Source organism: Loa loa, assembly GCF_000183805.2.
Source record: "Loa loa unplaced genomic scaffold supercont3.189, whole genome shotgun sequence".
Lineage (NCBI taxonomy): Eukaryota > Metazoa > Nematoda > Chromadorea > Rhabditida > Onchocercidae > Loa > Loa loa.
The window spans coordinates 36,449-57,075 of NW_018108369.1; the positions used below are offsets into that span (position 1 = coordinate 36,449).

General features: G+C 31.6%; 3 protein-coding genes across 3 annotated transcripts; all 3 read right to left on the reverse strand.

Moving 5' to 3' along the window:
* Nucleotides 1–2,085: 2,085 nt before the first annotated feature.
* On the reverse strand, nt 2,086–5,293 carry LOAG_05450 (hypothetical protein; the record flags this gene model as incomplete). Its single annotated transcript, XM_020446859.1, has 9 exons — nt 5,151–5,293; nt 4,695–4,801; nt 4,420–4,525; nt 3,868–4,045; nt 3,303–3,473; nt 3,065–3,160; nt 2,600–2,763; nt 2,353–2,530; nt 2,086–2,211 (listed from the first exon to the last, which is right to left on the reverse strand). Exons 1-9 carry the CDS (start codon nt 5,180–5,182, stop codon nt 2,086–2,088), a joined length of 1,158 nt encoding a protein of 385 aa, XP_020302847.1. The 5' UTR covers nt 5,183–5,293.
* A 1,002-nt stretch (nt 5,294–6,295) lies between these two features.
* LOAG_05451 (ribulose-phosphate 3-epimerase) lies at nt 6,296–9,622 on the reverse strand (the record flags this gene model as incomplete). Its single annotated transcript, XM_003140988.2, has 6 exons — nt 6,296–6,958; nt 7,305–7,492; nt 8,035–8,134; nt 8,849–8,944; nt 9,099–9,196; nt 9,442–9,622. The coding sequence occupies 6 exons, from the start codon at nt 9,620–9,622 to the stop codon at nt 6,923–6,925; spliced, it is 699 nt and encodes a 232-aa protein (XP_003141036.2). The 3' UTR covers nt 6,296–6,922.
* Nucleotides 9,623–11,707: 2,085 nt separating this feature from the next.
* LOAG_05452 (hypothetical protein) lies at nt 11,708–16,293 on the reverse strand (the record flags this gene model as incomplete). The annotated part of the gene is made up of 13 exons (XM_003140989.2): nt 11,708–12,022; nt 12,438–12,526; nt 12,847–13,040; nt 13,201–13,292; nt 13,449–13,625; nt 13,846–13,991; nt 14,078–14,242; nt 14,433–14,546; nt 14,856–14,979; nt 15,198–15,346; nt 15,506–15,619; nt 15,795–15,935; nt 16,140–16,293. The coding sequence occupies 13 exons, from the start codon at nt 16,291–16,293 to the stop codon at nt 11,816–11,818; spliced, it is 1,866 nt and encodes a 621-aa protein (XP_003141037.1). The 3' UTR covers nt 11,708–11,815.
* Nucleotides 16,294–20,627: the final 4,334 nt, after the last annotated feature.

A 20,627-nucleotide genomic window follows, 5' to 3' on the forward strand; every position in this document is an offset into this window, starting at 1 on the left:
CTTTTATTGATCGAATTGTAAAAATTTGACGCAATTAAAGAAAAAAAAGAATCTAAACTACTATTGACAAATGTAAAATACTGGTTTATGCTTGCAATTGCGTAACTGTTATTCTTAAAACCAGGAAAAGAAGTGACATTTCTTTGGATCATTTGACTTTATCTTCTCTTTCCTTCTCTCTCTCTCTCTCTCTCTTCTCTTGATAGTAAAAAGAAACATTAAAAATACACGAATTGGAAATGAACACCTCATTAACTATGCAATGTATGGATGAAATAAGGATGAATTCAGTGAATATGTAAAAAAAAACAAAAAATGTATATCTTCAAATTGATTTGTTCATTTTAGAAACATTCAATCATATTTCTTCAGAATGTTTTACATTCATACCAATGCGCAATTGCCTCAAACAATTTCGATTATTATCATCATCTGAATTGATCAAATAATTAGGAAAAAAAGCTCATTTCATTCAAAACATTTATCATTGTTATCAATTATATGTCATACAGGTTGACATATCTACTATGAAACATGAATGTGAAAATTATTGACCTTACTAAAGTTGACTTTACCAAAATCTGGCAATTGATTAATTCGTTGTAAATAAAAATACATTTTCAATACTTTATTTTTTTGTTTGTAACATATAATATTTCAGCATGATAAAATATGAGAAATAAATGCATCAATGAAAATGGATGATCATTAATGAAGAATTGAAAAATTAAACTTCAAATATTTTTGAGAAGTTTTGAAAGATAAAATCCTTCCAACAAGCATGTTGTTTTTTTCCCCTAAAATGTTTAAAACTCCATTTGATTTTGAATAAATGATATGAGATGTGAGAAGCGAAAAAGAAATGGGTAAGCAAGTAAGAAGGTGGCATTTAATTTCACTTATAAAATTAAATTTCATTTCTATCAAAATGCAGTAGTCATACTTTCCATTTTTCTTCTCCCTCTTTCCCTCCCTCCCTCCCTCTTTCTCTCTCCTTTTCATACCAGCTCTACCAATCTGAACAAACAAGAATTAAAAATTGCAAGAAATATTGATCAATCTCTAAAAAAGGATACTAGATGTAATGGGAAGCAAAAAAAGGAGAAAAAAGGAGGAGAAAATATAATAACAGATATAACTAAGACAATAGATAAAAGTAAAAAGCAAATAAATATGGAAATGCAAGAAGTCTGCATGCATGTAAATGCATTGAAACAATATGAAAAAATGGAATGTCTAACAGCTGAAAGGAAAACAGCTCTTTTTCTGTTTTCTCCTAAAAAAAAGAAATCAATCTTTTTCTCTCACTCACAAACTATTTTGAGCAAAAATTTGAAATTTACAGATAAAACAATCACCTTCATCTTATCTATACTAATAAATCAATAGATAAAACAAATGTGAGTAATATACGACTCAGGAAAGTTTCATAAATAAATATGAAAAAACTAATAGTAACATTCAAATTCTCCAAACCAACTTATTACTGCATTTCTATTCATATGAAATATTATAAGGAATGATGAACCGTATTCGGTTATCTTTCAGTAGTGAGCATGAGAAAACGAGGATTTGTGAAGTGATATGATAAAGAGATAAAGATGGAAAGATGTAAATAAATCTTCAATTAAAGCAGTAAAATTCAAATAAAGCAAATAAAATTTTCAAATGTTCCCATGTAACGAGGGAATGCACGAAGAAATAACAAAAGAAATGAGAAAAATTAAATTGATAAAATAGTTATGCAACTTCTTTAAAATATACAACTACATCTACCAAATTTATGCCATACAATACTATATCATAGCTATTCCTTTCTTTTAGAATATTTCCGAACAAAGTTTTTAACAAATGTAGTCTATAAAGATGCTTTTTAAAAATGAAAATATTTTTAGACTGCATTCTACAGAATATTGTTTAACAGATAAAGTGCAACAAATCACAATGATACACTGTGAGGGATATGAAAAGCATATAATGCAAACTGCATTTCAGGCTGCATTTCAAATCTCACTGTACTCCAGGCAGAGAAATAAGTAGAGAACTAATTTTGATCTATTCACTAATATCATATTAGGGTGCATTTCAAACAACATTGTCAGTTATAACAGTATGTTTTGAATGATAATTCGGTAAATGTTGAACCGATTGTCCACAATGAGAGCATGTTTGAAGCCCAATGTTGTCCACTTGACAATCAACAGCTCTCGTCTGAAAAAAAAAAATACTTCCGAACAAAGAGCTTAAAATTGAACCTGAAACACACAGTTATGATTATCATATTGTGATCAACAAATGCACTACAATGCAAAACTGCGGACTATTTCCTATCTAACTCGTAGCAATATGTACCGGATATTCTGAGGGTGACATGTTTTTAGATGTAGCAACAGACGTATATGGCGGTGGAGGAGAGTTATTCTGAGAGTGACAAATCTGAAGTTTCGGTTCACTTCGTCGTTTTGGCATTGATACAGCAGCGTTAGGCCATGGATTATTTTCCGAAACTGTTAAGCCATGTTGCAAAGATCTAGAAAGCAAAGTTTGCTAAATCTAAAATTAATATGAACTAAACGACTAATAAAGACCAAGATCATACCTCCTCAAATTCTCTACGCGATCTCTAGTTACTGGAGATCCACGGTAAATCATATGGCGTACATCCTGATTTGAAACTGCCGGTACCATTTCGATTATTTCACGTTGACAGCTGAAAATAGCCTTACAACTCCGCGCGAAGTCTAGGTAAGCATCTGCTATGCCCTGAAAAACAAAAATGGTTTATTGAAGAAATGGTACTGTAGAATTTGTAATTAAAGTAATATGCAAGTTAACATGCAAGTGAGAACATTAAAGTAATATGCAAGTTAACTTACATATTACTTTAATGTTCTCATTTGCATCTGATGTTAGCAACAAACATTCCCGATTCATTATTTCGCTTTGCTGAAAATCTTGTCTATCTTAGGTTATTTAATCATTATTGCGCAGTTTACATTCTTGTTCTTCGTGTTTCAATTTTCCAGAAAGTTCAGTAAAAATGAAACAGAATAGCTGCGCTAACCTGCATACCATTTCGAAATCTAAACATTTTCACAACCTCCATTTCAGCATGAAGATCGGACAAAACATGTTCAGCTTGCTCCCTCGAAGCTTTGACCTGGAAACAAACTCAAAAGCTAAAAAGAAAAAAAATCATTTTCAGAAAATCTTGTTTTATACATCCTTTAGACATTGTCAACAGTGAAATTCTTCTCAGCAATGACCGTGTGAATTCAAATACGAAATGAACCAGCAATCACCTCTTCAAGTTTCTGTTTCAACAAATAAATGTCACCACCGCGGCGCTGTCTGAAGAACGAAGTGCCTTTCCCAATTTCTCGTTTCAACTTCTTTTCTTTTTCTTCCAAATCCTTCACATTTTCTTCAGCATCCTTTACTGCTCGCTGTGCATCTGCTATTTTTTGCAGTTGCTGGAAAATGCAAAACATGAGCATAAGTTTATGCGTAAAATAGAAAAGTGAGTAATAACTTTTTGTGAACAGCAGGATATTTCGGAATTCCATTTACGGTTACCAGTGATACTGCTACCATTACATTTTGCTCTAACTAACATTATTTCATTACTGTCTCAAAATCATCTCTAAGGATTTTCACATAAATTATTCGAACTGTCCTTCTGTCATCTTTTATGTTTCCGTCCTTAAGAATTTCGGGATTCATTATACGGAATTTATATGGAAATATCAACCAAATATACTCATGATTTGCCACCTAATATTAAACAAATCGAATGAAGAAAATATCGAAACATTGAAACATTTTTTGCTGATATTTGAGAACAAAAAAAAAAAAACTAGGTTGTACCTGCACATAATGCGTATATTGGCGGGCAAAATGCAGTTCTTTATCGGTGAATATTTCATATAGTTGTCTGGTTTGTTGCATTACATCATCAATAGCTGCATTACCTGCATTATGCGCCCATGCAGCCAATGATTCTACACCACGACGTTGTGACTCGGCGATTTTAGTCATCAATTTTCTGGAAGAGATTTTACAGTTTGGGATCACTTTAGGCGAAAATATCACCAAAACTATCTGATTGTTCAATAATCAACCGAAAATCACGATGTAAGAATATCTACGAAAAACTGATAATACTCCCTATCAAATCCATGTTTCACTTCCTTCACTTTCCAGTCAAACAAAAGTGAACGATGTTGTTATTTTGTTTAACTAACTATTCTTAGTAGATGTAGATTAATATCCTACACCAGTCAGCCGAAGTTTCATTCTGACCCTAATGAAATCAAACCATAAAAAGTTAATTTAACAAAGTAACAATATGATGCTTATTACGACACATGTTTACAGCAAAGAATTGTAAATATTAATTCAGTATACAAAAGCACATACCCTGTGGTGGACAAGTCCAGCAATGCTGAATGAACTGATCCTGAATCGCCAATACTACCAGTTTGAAAAAAGTGTGATAATTTACCAAACGAAGTGGTTCGGCGTCCTTTAACGTTTTTTATTTGAAAAAAGAAAAAACACTTGATTGCAACAGTCAGTTGGATTTCGAAACTTTTCATTGGTAACAAGAGTTAGGAAAAGTGAAATTCAAGAAAACTTTGAAATTTCGAAAGTCACTGATAGCAAGAGTTAGGAAAGTTAAAATTTAAACAAACTTCGAAACGATCTATCTGGTCCATCAGCATTGTCCCTACTACTACTGTTGTTGCTATTAACATTGCTGCTGTTATTATTCATCGTTGGTAAAGCAGAACATGAATGCCTAAATGAAAATTGTTGGAGAATGTATTAAATTTAATTCAGCTCATAAAATACGCCGTGTAGTTTCATAGAAAAATTTGAAAGGAATGAAGGTAGGTAAGTCTGAGCACGAATACATAATAAAATAGATACGATAATTCTGTAGGATTGTAAACTACCGATATCTTTTTATATAAAAACTATTTACTGATATTTTTATTTTCTGATGTATGCAAGAATCAAACTGTAATGAAAGATTTCGTGTGCAATAATAAAAAGTAAACCATTTATTACATTGCTATATAGATGTCGGAATGCCAATAGCATATTGCTAATGGCATTCTCTCCTAGCAAAATTTGATGAAAATAACCTTTGAGAACGTCGCACTGAAAGGCTACTCATTGTTACGCATAAATGGTTTCAATGAATAATTCCAAAATATATCACTATCGGAATGAACGAATGAATGATATGAACAGACATATATCAATAGCAGTTTCCAATCCCCTGTAATATCATCGATAATAGTTTACAGCGTTAATCACAGTTTCAACGTTTCAACATTTTGGCAGTTAAGCATAGCTTAACAAAAATAAGTGAAGATAACATCCAAAAGACAAAGAATTGAAAATTTGGAACGAAATAAAGAGGAGGAATGAAGAAATGATAGATCGGTCAACACAATGACCTTTGCTGTTGCTACTACACGCAGTAATATTTAAATATTGCCAAGCAAGGGGTCCATTTATTTGGAGCATCTTGTCCAGCTGGTCAATTGTTGCGAGGATAGAGAAAATGTGTTTACGATAAGGGGACAGACAACAATATAACGTCAGAGAAAAAAAATCAAACATTACAATAAATGTAATCGACATCGCGCAATACAAATTTTAATACCAAATCTTCAACTTAACTTATTGTTTCCAGTTTTTGGAATATGCAGAAAGATTGAATTCATCAAAAAACTCAAACATATCAACAGAAACGAACCTATCTATATTTAGCAATAAATTTAGGTGTAGGTAAGATAACAAAAGTTATTCAAAGAAGTCTATAGAGGTCAATCTACCAGAGATTACAAATCAAGATACTGGAGTATTGATGCTCAGATCTTAAATCTGAGATGAAACGATACAGTTCGCCAAATAATCTTTCACCTTTGACAATACTATCATCAATCAACGGTTTAGTATATCTAGAAAAGGGTAAAGAAATACCAGACATAATGGACGCCACCAAATACGCACGAAAATTAGCCTTCCAGTTACACAGTTAGAAAAACTGGAATATATTATCATGTGCTCATTAATATTGTCAATTACTTAAATGGATGCACGAATAATGGTATTGCAATTATCATTTCATATTCCTACATTAAAAGATATCACTCATACTATTCCTGAAAGATGTAGGCAGTTTTTAATTTGTTGTCATCAACAAATAGATGTTTTATTGTCTTTAATCTTCAAAGTTCTAATTGCGAATTGCAAAGATGTAAACACATTTTTTGCTTCACAAATACACGTCTAATCAGACGATCATAAAAAGCATTAACACAGATTTTAAATTTCCTGAAGTGAATTTAACTTATTACATACTGGAGCAAACAATATTAATATCAAATTATTCAGTGATCAACGTAACATGACAATAAACAATTCATTTTTATTGTTTGTCAGACAAAAAATCAAATACATCACAACTTTTATAAAAACTTTACAATATACCGAAGTTGAGCAAAGAGAAAGGATGTTTGATATGTGTGTTAGAACTGCACAATAACTATCTGCATAAATGACTAACGTGCCACTTTGAAGATGAATAGACCTTATACTTCGTACCCTGTGACTTCACAGAAGGCACGTCATTAGTTAGCCGATCGTACTCTGCAAATTATTAATGTCAGAGATGCCTAGCTTCATCTAAGTTACACCTTAAAAAAGCGAAGGAAGTGATTACGAGCAGTACGAACGATTTTCATCACAAATCGATATGAGATTTATGCACAGTTTCAAAAATACCTGTATGGAAAAGAAATACAACAAACGAATGGAATCTAACAAGTGGAAGCCATTTTTATGAAAAGTTTGAGATACTTTTCCAACTGGCATCTTCCGCTTCAAGTCATTCCCCCTTCCGGCTTTACTTTAAAGCTGCCGAAACTTTTTCACGCATTTCCTGAAAGTGTGAGGATGTAAAAATATAGTAATACGGAGGAAGCAAAAATGTAGTAATACCTTGGTTTTATGACAAGTATTTTCCCAATATTTAAAGTGAAAGTATCTCAGAGGAAATAGAAATGAAGTTATAGAAGCAGCTATTGCATGGTTCATTAAAACTGTTAATATGAAATAGTCTTTGAGAAAATTCAACCCATTTAGAGAAAAAGTGACTAGGGAAACGGAATGAAGAATGCAATCATTCCCGGTGAAATAAATTATTTCAGTTTCTACCGCTCGCTGGTTCCGTAGAAAAGATATTATCGTGCTTGTACTTTGAAAAATTTATCAAAAAAAAAACGAACGGCAATTGCTGTTGCTGGATTGGGAGCTTTAAGAATCCCCGTCCCTGATACAATTACATTAGCACCAGCTTTTGCGCAAACTTCTACATTATCCAAAGTTACACCACCATCAACTTGAATATTTAAGAATGGATGTGTAGACCGAAGAATCCGAACTTTCTCCATCATATTTGACATAAACTTTTGGCCTGAAAGAGGACTAATAAAAACGCTACACAAGGAATTCCGTAAACAACATATTATTATAGTTGTATTTTAAAAAATTTATAAAAAAAAGGACAAAGAGAAAGAAAGCTCAAGAAAGCTACGAAGGATATTTTTAGAAATTGCTAATTTGGCTAACTGTAAATAACAGTTAATAGATCAAGTATCAGTAGAACCATTTTTCTTTGCCAATATGAAACTACGAATAAACTATGCTACACTTTCATATCCTATAATCCACAACATTCCACCTTGCGATCTCCCAACATTGTGAAATATTTGGAGTACACTTGGTATGTTACTTAGTATCATCAGAACATAAACACAACAAATAAAGTTACACTACAAGAGACACAAACGGAACTTCTGCTATATTCTGTCATTGGAGATTTTTTTTGCCATCCAAGGCAGTATGCTCCTGTTAAATTAAATCCTAATGCAGTTTGTCAAATAAATACATGCCGCTGACAATTTGCAAAATAACTCTGTCGCTTTTACAAGTAAATAAAGGCAGCCAATCGATAACCTCCGAATCCAGGTTCAACGGTCATCACTAGAACCATATCCATGTCAACAAGTGTCTCAATCTTCTCTATCGGCGTACAAGGTTTTATTGCCACGCCAACCTGTAGAACAAAGTGATAATTGGCACATTTAAGCTCTGTTAATCTTGTTGCAAATTTTAAAAATAAAAAATGATACAAACAGATCTTTTCACATGCCTATCAATTGTTTTAGGCAAAATGATTCACATGTACCATAAGATTGCACAGATATATGTTAAAAGATAAGAACTAACAATATTTGCGGTCCATGCGTGTTTCGAAATAGCAAACAAGCATAAAATGACAATCAGTGCAATTCAATATTACAAATGAAAATATGTTTTCTTGTTGAAGAAAATGAGACTTTTTATCTTTATTCAAGAACAAGAAGAGATGAGAGACGACGTAGAAAGATGATTTAGATGACCGTCACCAAAGATAATGTAAAGATGAAACGATAATAACTAAAACCTATTTTGAAATATTTACAAAAGTCTCAATATTTGTCATAAATTTATCTGTCTACTCACTCAACACCAAAATTTCTTCTTGCCCTTCCAACAAGGAAATATTAAATCCTCTTTGTCTCCACTAATTCTTCGTCCTTTACTATTTCCTTTGCAAGGTAAAATCACAAAACCTAAAGTTTCTTCTGTCGATGAAGCAAAATCATATTTTCACTTACCAGCGATATCTGGGATTTTTTAGCTGTAAATTGCAAAATTTGCTTTAGATCAAAAGGCATAGTATGTCTCCGTTACATTTCTTATTTGTATGATAAAAAATGGATCTAACCTTCATGCCGAAATGTTTGATTCTATCAATAAGCATCTGGCAGCTTTTATCCGACTCCATAGCTTCCAAATGAAATACAAATTGGCTTGCACCAGCCTAAAATTAAGATAAGCAGTACCTTCAAATTCATGACTCACTCTATTGCCACATACGCTTAGCGACACCATCCCATCCATTATTACACAGTGATCATGATAGTTATGATCTAAATAAATATACAAATGAAATTGGAAACATAAACAGAGACAACCTTTTTCATTGGTTCCACCCATCGTTCCGGATTAAGTACCATCATATGAACGTCAAAAAATGGTTCCGGACCAAGGTTCCGCCGCAGACAATCAATAACTGTGGAAAAAAAAACAGTGAAAGTCTAAAAATTAAACTTATCCTATTTTCTCAATCAAAATTAAACGGTGGCATGCAATACTGGTATAGGTAAGTACATAGTAGCAATCACCGTTGATAACTATAAAGACTGCGCAAGCAACCTAGAACAGTACATTGCTGTTGGACAACAATAAACATAATCCGAAATAGTGAAAAAGGATGGCAATGATTAATTATTCAAATCAAAAGAAAAATACCATTACCAGGATGTCCGAATGTTAAATTGGGCACGAAATGACCGTCCATCACGTCAAGATGAAGATAATCAGCACCATAATGCAACAATCGCCGGCAGTCTTCCGCAAGATTAGATAAATCCGAATTTAAAATTGATGGACATATTATTGGGTTTAAGATATTCGTGCTAGACATTTCCTGAAACATAATTCCATACAATAATGGATGCATAAAAATGATATGCAAGAAGCTCTATCGTTACATTTCTCGTTGTACTGACCATGCGTATTTTACTTCTCAATACTTAAGATATTTCAATTAATTTAGAATTCCTCAACTTAGTTAGTCTCGGAAATTTGCAATTCTCGATTCAGGTATTATAACTAGCCAAAAATTAAGCATTCACATCAATGTATTCACTACTATTGTCATCACACCGTTGGGAGGAGAAGAATGAGAGGACGAAAATAATATTTGAAACTTAAGCGGTCCTCGTTTAATGAAAACATCTCGTTATGAAAAGTAAGATTCATGATGCTTTTTATTGATTGAACTGATATTGATACCGCATAAGGAAGGAAACGCCGGATGTGCGGAACCGGATTCTGTCGTCTAATGTGTGTATGTATGTATGTATGTGCATGTGATTGAAGTACCAAATAGATGAAGAACGTTGATGACTTTTGTTGGTTTTCGAGTTGCTATTTGCCACAGTGTGATGACATTGGTCAGGCTACGTTAACGTTATTTTTGTAAGACGTAACTCTCGTAAGTACGTAGTCTTTTTTGTCTCTCTCTTATCCAGAATTTTTCTCTGTTTTTTTTACTTTCCTTTCTGGTTGTTTTCTTTCGCGTCATTTGATTTTATCTTAATTACGCCATCACCACTTAACAAAATGTTATCGTAATTAGACGAAATAATTACAATGCGAATATCTCTCTCCCTTCTCTTCCTCCTTAAATGCAATTCTGTTCCTTCTTGGGACTTTTTCATTCTTGATCTTTCTTCTCTTATTATCTTTTTAATTTCTTCTCATTTCACTAATTCCTCGTTTTCTTTAATTTTATAGCACTCTTCTCTTTTTCTTTTATTTCTCTTATCATTAAATTTACAAAATTTCATATTATCACAAATTCGATTATTAATTTACACAGTTCCGATCATTCTATATCATCCCATTGTTTTGTTGTTCATTTATGTTCGAAATTCGAAGAGATTAATTACTTCAGACTATCTTCTTTTTTTTTTTTGCTTTTCGATTACATTTAGATTTTATTTCAACCAAATAGTTTCAGTTTCAAATGAATAAATTGATATTTCAAAATTAAATTCCGTCCGAAGAATTGTGCAGCGGTCTAATTTGAGCATTTTGCAACAAAAAGGTATGACATAAGATGACGACAGTATTATGATATATGGATCGTTAACATATATTGATTATTGATTTATCAAAAGCATTTCAATAATTATGGCAAAAACGCGCTTTGAGCCTTTTGTTTTGTATAGGTGAAGGGTTTAAGGTGCAAATAGATGAAAAATGATCATATATGGTCAGAATCCTGTGGGGTCCATAATTCGTAAATGATCTATCTGTAACGTAAATGTACAGAAAGCATTCGAATATCAGAAATGAGATCCCTAAATCAAAAATTTGGAATCAGTTAATAAAAAGAAAATGAGTCAAATTTTTAAATTTTGAGCAAATGTCCCATAGTCTTAAATGGATATGTGTAGATTCGGATCCGAATAATTCAATCAATCGTTTCTCTCAAGAGAAAGTTAGAAATTCAGGATTCGTTGTCTCAGTGGAGTGACATTTCACTCAAATCATACTTTCATTTGCCTGGATTTTTTTACAAAAAGAAAAAAAAGGCCAAGAATTACTGACCAAAAAAATAAGAGAACGAAACAAAAATTGTCATAAAATCTTTTGCATAACAAACAAAAAGTATGGAATGCTAGAAAGGAGCAAAATTATAGTTAATTTATGAATTCTCTATCTATGCTATCTTCACGCAATCTATGCAAGTTATTACGTAGATTGTGTGAAGAGTAAAAATTTGGGAATTTCAGCTTGCTTCTTGTAGTTCCTTCCTTTTCCAATCCATGTAATCCTTCGGCTTTATCATTAATTTTATGGAATTATTTCCGTAAAATTAGTGGTAGAACTGAAGGGATGATTAAGTGGTAGAGCTGATTTGGACTAAAAATTTGAACTAGTATTAATAATTAATTCAAAAACTTTAAGGATACTTTCTCTGTGAAGTTAAGGAAATTTTTGGATAGGCAACAGATAACGTTTTAGAATGATATCACAGCTTAGTATGATTAGCACCTTATTCAAATCATCACTGATTGATCACCCGAGAAAAATATCGTCATTGCTTGTTGAAGCTTGCTTATTTACCAACGATTGTTGTTGTTGTTGTTGTTCCTCCTGCTGTTGTTGTTGCTGCTATTATTCGTTGTTGTTGTTGTTGTTGTTGTTGTTGTTGTTGTTGTTGTTGTTGTTGTTGTTGTTGTTGTTGTTGTTGTTGTTGCTGCTGCTGCTGCTGCTGCTGTTGTCGTTGTTGTTGCTGTTGTTGTTGTTGTTGCTGTTGTTGTTCCTGTTGTTGTTGTTGTTATTGTTGTTGATCAGATGTATCTGGAATGATTTTTTGGAAATAGCGGGAATTTCTATAATTCCATTATCCACCCAATCATTGCATCTATTCACCTAATCTATCTTCAGTTAACCGTAACTTTCCGCTATTTTTTTGTTGTATCAACATCAATCAAAAAAAAATGATTGTTGCATAAGGATGGATTCGAGTAAGACAAGTTGCGACAATTTAAATTCTGAACGAATTTTACCTTCCTTCTCTCATCTCTTCTTTTTTCCAGTTCCCATAAATTTAAGCAAATTTACGACTTACTATTCAAGATATAGCTAATTTCGCGTTCATTCCGTGATATCGTCAAGCCATCGATCACAACATGGTTGAGAACGTTTGTTGCCCAGTTATTATTTCCATTTATTACATGATCCCGTCGCATCCGTTCATCGGGCAAAAAATCACAGTGACAGTGGGGCGGATTACAGCATGGCAATACTGCCATGGAAAAATTACCTAAAGTATATGAAGTTGCTGGACAGTGAATTGATTTGTGATCAAGATGGGTCAGAGAGTCTCAGACGATTCATATTTCCATACGATTAATATTATCATTTTTGCACATTCCTATTTCCCTCAATATATGTATCACAGATTACTTGCTTAACAAAAAGCTGACATCGCATTTGTCATTAAACAATAACTGGGAATTGGCTGTATACCAAATTAATTTTCGGCGGAAGCATTTTACGATAGTAATTACAAAAGAAAAAGTGCTTGTTAATTAATGAGCATTTTCATCCGGTAGGAATGCTCATTTACAATCGACCCATTACCTAATTGCTGTGGTACTGGTAAAATGGTTTCCAAATGTCTGTCTCGTATTCGCATTACGTCATCTAAAATTTCCTGTGCTTTTCGATTATTTTGTGGCATTGGATACATTTCATATGGGTCAACAAGCAGGTCGTAGACAAGTGGTGGATTATGAACATAAAGCTGATCTTCCGGACATCGCTGTGACACATACCTGAAAATTGAAGTACTGTAAAGTGTGAACAAAAAATAGTTGATTGCTCTAATTAACTTTCAACTTTTCAAATACTTACATCATCCTAGAGGTTACAGATATTTAGGCGAGACAATTTTTTATATAAAATTTCAAATAGCTCGAAAATATATAATCTTACCAGTCATCGATAGGCTTTCCACCAGGACATAACTTATTCATTTGTGGATCGTCAGTGCTATTTTTGAAAATTGGTGATGTTTTAAAATGCACCTAAGAATAAAAAATATTATCTGTTCCATACAGATGAAATTACGGAGAAATTTATTAAATTATTTGTCATTTTTTCGAAAATTTTCAAAGCTTCCAAACTTTTAATGACAAATTGTTCAAATATTTTTCAATACTATGAATGGATCTAACACAAACTTTGTGATTCCCATAACGGATTGCCATTAGATGAGTATTGCAGTAGTAGAAAATGGGTCTTTCGAGAGCCAAAGGTGCATCGGATACGCGATTCCCTCTAGGATCCGATGATAAACCCTTAAGCTGATGCCAAATTTCGATACCATCATAAAAAACACTCCTTCTTTTCCGTTTTCTCTGTAAATTTTTGTATTTTACATCAACTTTTATATGAAGTTATGTAATTATTTCCATCGTTGCGATGACAATGGAAATAATGTAGAGCAGAAAGCGCAAATTGACATCTGTCTTGCATTTATTTATAATAAGGACTAATGAGCAATAAAAAAAGCGGAACACGAAGAAGTTATACAAACATTGCAAATATAACTGTCATTTGTAAAAATGAAATAGTTACCCCTTTTGATGCAAGTTGTTCAAATGTTGGAAATAAATCAAGCGACCAAATAACTTCATGTGATGTGATACCGGGGCGAATCGTTCCTGGCATCCAAGAAATAAATGGTATTCTGAATCCACCCTCAAAACTATTAGATTTGCCTCCTAAAAACTAATCCAAATGATTCTAAATTTAATTTTTAAATTCAAGAATTCTTAAGCAATAAGAAATTGATTTAAAAAAAAGTAACCTTTTAAACCAGCTGTACTTCCGCCATTAAGACAAAGCTCTTGATGAGGTCCATGATCTGACATCAATATCACCAATGTTTGCTTTTCAATCTTTTCTCGTCGTAAACTATTCAAAACTTGTCCAACAGCCCAGGCCATTTCATTAATGTTATCACCAAATAGGCCTAAGAATTCAATTATATTAAGGATATAAAAGTTTCAAAGAACAATAAGTAACTCTATAATCACAAATATTGACTAATCTAATATCTTCAAAAAACTATGTGGTGTTTTAAATAATTTTATAATTTCCCTCTTATTTTTCGATTATTTTAAAAACAGATTTTGCTTATAACGGATTGACAGGTCAGATACCTCGTACGGAACTGTATCGGAAACGTTTGTTAGCAAACTGTGTGCTGTGCACATGAGGAAATGAGAAATAGAAGAAAAATGGCTTTTTATCAATATCATTTTCCATTCTTTGCCCTGAAATTTTCGATTTCTTTCATTTTTACATTGTTTTTTAAATGAAATAAAATCAAATCAATTGGAGATTTCACTAAATCCATTTTCATTTTTCATTTTTTTTCTAACAGTGATAGCGAATTTCCCTGCAAAACTTTTAACTTCCAAGCATAGATTAAAGCTGATACATTTATAAATAATGTAAAAATTACGATAAATGCTGTTTATTAATTAAGAAATAAAATGTATTCCACTTGTGTAAATCGATAGTTACTTGAAATATTTCTGATCAAAAAATTTGCAAGTTCTTTTTCTTTAAAAAAAAAGTACGTAGAAAACGTTTCCAATCGTTAACTAAAGCTTCGGTTAAGTGCTCAAAACGAATTGGTTGTTGAACGATAGAATCTCCATCATACAAGAAACATAATGTTCCATTTGGATTGCTGACAAATTCCTGAAAATGTCAACGATTCTATGGAAATCATTATGAGGAATAAATTTTCCAGCCAATGGATATCAAACACTCAAAGATCACATTCTTTCCCTAGAAATGAAATGCATAAAAACATTGCGTACTTTATTTTCTGGCTTTATATTAAAATTATATAGCGATTCAATCTAATGTGCTAATGCTTACAACATTGTCGTAAATGATGTATCACATAAGCAGACCTTGGATGTATCGCACTGCCATACATTAGTCCACGGTAAATTTAAACCAACAAAATCGAAGCCACGTTGTGATGGCAAAAAGGTACCATCAGTAGAGTTATATTTATTAATGCCCAAATGCCATTTACCAATCATACCGGTTACATAACCTGCAAGTTTTGGAAATGTTCAGACTAGCTAAGTTCAGTTCGTTACATTAAATGGGGTATGGAAGTTAAATTATAAAAGTCAATATTTCAAAAATGTTATGACTATATCTTTATATTCCATAGGCCATTTTATGAATTTCAGGAGAGATGGTGTCTTACCATATCGTTTCAACATTTCCGCCATCGTTTCTTCTTCCTTAGGTAAACCACCGATATCTTGCGGTAGAAATACTCGCGCCCCACCTGTTACTCCTAGGCGAATGGGTAGACGCCCTAAAAATCGACATTTTTGCTAATATTTTCAAAAATATCGGATCTGTAATTTGATAAAGAAAAGACCTAAGGAAAAACCTGAAATTATTTGTTGGTTCTGAATAAATTGAGAACTTAGCCTGCAGCATTCCTTCTTTTTTTTTTTTCATTGTTGTAGAAACAGTTAATCATATACCAGTCATGAAACCGGCTCGACTTGGTGAGCACATACTATCAGCGGAATAAGCCTGCGTAAACCGCACACCTTCACGGATCATATCATCAATTTCGCCAACCTCTTGATTCGGATGCCCGTAACTTTGTAAATCACCATAACCTGAAATTAACAAGAAAATTCTTGAATTCAATGAACATAAGGTAACTCTGTTTGCAGAAAACTTGTACGCTTTGATTTGCAAAACATTCAGCTACTGAAGCAAAAGATTGCGGACATGCGGGCTTCCGCTAGCTAAATTTATTTTCGTAATTAAACTTTCGTATAAATTAAATTAAAAAAAAGTGAACCTAAATCTTAGCATACCTAAATCATCGACCATAAGGATTACGATATTAGGCCGTTCTGGTGTTGCTGGTTGTACTTCACATGAATGATCAGCACATTCGAATGCTCTTCGTCCCAGTACCAATTCCAAACCATATAATAGTACTGTCCAAAAGCCAGGTAGTCGACGCATCTTTATACTTAATTATTTTGCCTTCTTTCCTGCTATTCTACCTGAAATTTACTATGAGATGAAAGTAAACAGGTAATCTTTCTGATTACTTCGGAATTAGCATGTATAAGACGTACGAGACGTACAAGATAGTGTGCAGGAGAAATTTTATTATTCCTTTTTTTTTTCCTCGGAATCTTTCTTGAGGTAAAATTGTAAGTTACGCATAGCAGTAACGTAGTGATAGAAAACAAATATCAATGGATCACTATTGCAATTTGTTTTATTTATTTGTGTATTTTTTTTCGCAGCGAATTCTGTAGAACAATAAACGTTCACGTTTCCACATCATTCACAATCGTTTTTCACGTATAATTTGCACGTTTCCTAGTCATATCATGTCCGTCTTTTTATGTATATTTTATTTCAGTTATATAAACGTGTAAAAATAAGCTATTCGTTATAGCGTCAAATAATTCACGCAAACATTCACGTTTACGTTTCGTCTCTTCCTCTCATTTTATATTTAAAGCATTGTGCATTAGCATATCTCATCTTCCGTGCTAGAAATATTTATCCGCAAGTTATTACTTAAATCTATTATTTTTGTTCACTTCAGGATATCATTTACAAATGTATCATTCCATGGGATTAACTTATTTCATCGCGTTTTTTCGCCGAGTGAGAAATTTGCTTGCTCAAAAGTTAATAACTTTCCCTTATTTCTTTGTTTTGTTTTTTCCCATGATTTCAAACTATTAGATAAAAATAAATTTGCTTAAAAATGGAAAATATGAAAAGACTGATGAGTTTACTACATATAGTTCAACTTATCACACGTAAAGTTTATCTATACAAGTAAATCTTATCTGTACACGTAAGCTCATCTGTACATGTAAGCTTATTTTTACACGTAAGCTTATTAATACACGTAAGTTTATTAGTACACGTAAGCTCATCTTTCTTTTAGATTAATAGAAGATATTGTCATTTTAGCAAAGTTGATAAGTACAAGGAAATTGCGCTGAAGGAAATGATTCAATTTTCGCGCGCAATTAATTTGAATAGAGCGGGAAAAAAGGAAGAGAGGAAGAATTCGAGAGTGGTAATTAACGGATAGGTAAAGGTATTTTGTTAGGCGGGCAGATGGAAGGAGGAGAGGAATTGTAATTTGATTCAATAAAATAAGATGCTTTTGTACTTTCAGAGATTAACGAACAAAAATCGGCGTACAAACTATTCATCGAAAATCAAACTTTATGAATTTTTGAATAATTAGATCAATAATATTTGTCATTTTTTTTCACAATGAAAGATTGAAATCTTCATCAAATTATTCGAAAAATTTCTAAACGAAAAGAATCATTTCATTGAATTAAAATTAATTTTTCTAACTTTCATGCTTAACAATATAAATGATTTTGTCAAATTATTTGCTTGTTATTGCCATTGTCATTTGATGATTATTTTGGATAAAACAAAGCTGGAAAAAAATATATAACAATCATTGCAGAAACAGATAAGAAAGAACTGATGAAGATAACTGTTGGATACAGGGAGCAAAGGTCATCATTTCTCTCTTGGTGATCTTTGTGATAAAATGCTCGTTTTCAATCAGTCAAGTAACTGGCAACTGCCGAAATAAAGCTAAAAAAAAACGGAGGTATCCTCTTTCTTTCTCCAAATATAAGTTCGTACTAATGAACACATATACACACACGTACACACACATACACACATATACGTCAAGAAATTTCCACCTTAAAATTTAAAGCATTTACTGCATAAATTGCTGAAAGACATTGGTTTTTCTATGGAGTGAATCGATTTTCCGCGGATATGCAGGAGAGATAAGCTTATAAATGTTCCCGAGATGATTTTATGTTTGATATCATTAGTGAGAATACGGTGAGAAGAACGGAGAAAGATTGGGAGAAGAGGAGGAAGAAGGGAGAAGAATGGAGTTCGAAGATCGAAAGGACAATGAACTAATAACCTCAATGACCCTTGCTCTTACTCTTCTTCATACTCTTTAGTTTCATTCATACTCATAGGACAAAGAAAGGTATGATATGTATTATCAGTGGTGTAATTTAGGACACTAAAAGATTAAAAAGTATCCGACAAAAAAAAAAATACCATTGCAATAGAAATGCTCGAATTTGTTTTCTCAAGAACCGGAAATGAAATTGTAATTAAACGTGTAAAGAATGATAATTCAATGAATTACAAGTTATATATCAATTATTTATGGATAATTTTAAATAATTTTTCTGGAAATTGATCACTAATGCAAAATATTGAAATAAGCAATGTACAAAGATCAAAGGATAAAAAGTGTTAAATAAACAAGGAAATTATAAAAATTTATCACCATCATTAACATCATAAATTTCAGTAGATAGAATTAGATCGAGAATAATTATCACTGAGATTTTCTTCTTTTTGCTTCAAAAATTTGTAATGTAAAAATTATCGTAATAAATTTTTCTAATTTCATTTATTTACGATTATTACAATAAAATGATATGACAGATAATGTTTCGTTCTGCGACAATCATTGATAACATTTGCTATTGATTACATGGAAATTAAAACTATGCACTCTCTTCACAAGTAGTTTGATTATGTGACATACATGTTTGGAACTCATTTGAAAGAAGAGAGAAGAATTTTTAGATGAATTATTAATTGTTAAATAAAATGGATGATTTTAGATTTTGTAGTTCTTTTAAATCTTATCATAAAATTGTCGAAATTTTGTCCTACTAAAAAGATAGTTGAGAAATATTCAAAATAGCATAATACAATATTCATCATCATCATCATCATCATCATCATCATCATCATCATCATTGCTCATCTATTGTTTTCATCTTTAAACATTATATACATATTGCGCTCATGTGCTTATTAACAAATAAAACGAGCAATTGAAAAAGTAAAGAAATAATTTTGGAGTGCTTACATCCTAATGGCATATTTTGCTTATTGTCAACAAATGATGACAGATCATTGATCAAGTAATTAACAATACAATACACTTAAGGTATTTCTTGTTTAATAATATATCCGGAAATTTGAATATCAATTCAAAGGATTATGAATAGTAATATAGAAAGGTAATGTAAAATAAATGGCTAAATTTTATTTAATGAAAAAAGAAAGAATATGTATATAAACAATTCTTATCATCATTATTATCATTCCAACAATTTATTCAAATATCCGTTTTTTTTATTGCAAAAATTGAATGATTATTTGAGATAAATTATTTTCTGAAACAAATTAAAAACTGAATGGAATTTTTTTTTAATTAGTAACAAAACAATTAGCAGGTATCTTATCTTTTAATTGGCAACAAAATAAGCGACAGTTAAAAGATAAGGATCTTTTAATTAATAATAAAATAATAAGCAACTGCCTTATCTTTTGAAACAAATAACAGCTACCTTATCTTTTAATTAGCAGCAGAATGAGTATTTCCACATTTGATGCTAAGGCTTTCATATAAGCATTTTCGGATTAAGAAAAAATAACAAATATTTCCAATTTCTTTTGTAAAAAACTTAAAAAAAATTTAAGAAAAACTTTTTCGATAAATTCTTATCAATTTTTTTAATTTTAATTTAATTTTTACTAACATTAGCTACATTTCAAATTCTTCCTACAATCATTACATTGCCCATTTTAATTCATTAATTCTAATATGCATTATTCTAAAATGCTAACATTAGCATAATCCTAAAATTGTTAATTTAAATGTCAAAAAATACATTTTTCCATAATTTCACTTCCATAATAATATGATAAATTAAAATGTACGGTAAATTATTACATCAATAAGCTATTACACATGAAAGAAGCTTAGCAATGAGAGTATTAGTTTATGGATTAGTTAAGAGTAGGCAATAAAGTGAAATAAGAAATAGAAATACTTAATAATTGGAATTAAAAAAAACAACACGAAATAGATTCTCTCACTCTCTATAACAAATATTTAAAATCAATTATTGATACGGAAAAATGGAAAAAGTGAAGGAAGGATTGGTATTGTTGCATTTGAGGAAAAAAATGACTTATATATACAAAGCTTATAAAGGGTATTTCACGTGGAAAACATATGAGATAATAGGATTCAATGTATGATTGATAGATAACATTAAAATAATGATCAAAGATCGGATACATTTATTTAATAACAGTTAATTTTCAATCTTTTAAGTCTTTTTTTTTTTAATAGAATTTATCAAAAACCAATAAATCCTTTCTCCCGCCCTTCCGATCATTCGTTTCTTGTTGGATGAATCAGAAAATGACAATATTTCGAAGTTTTTAATCGAATTGCAAAAAAA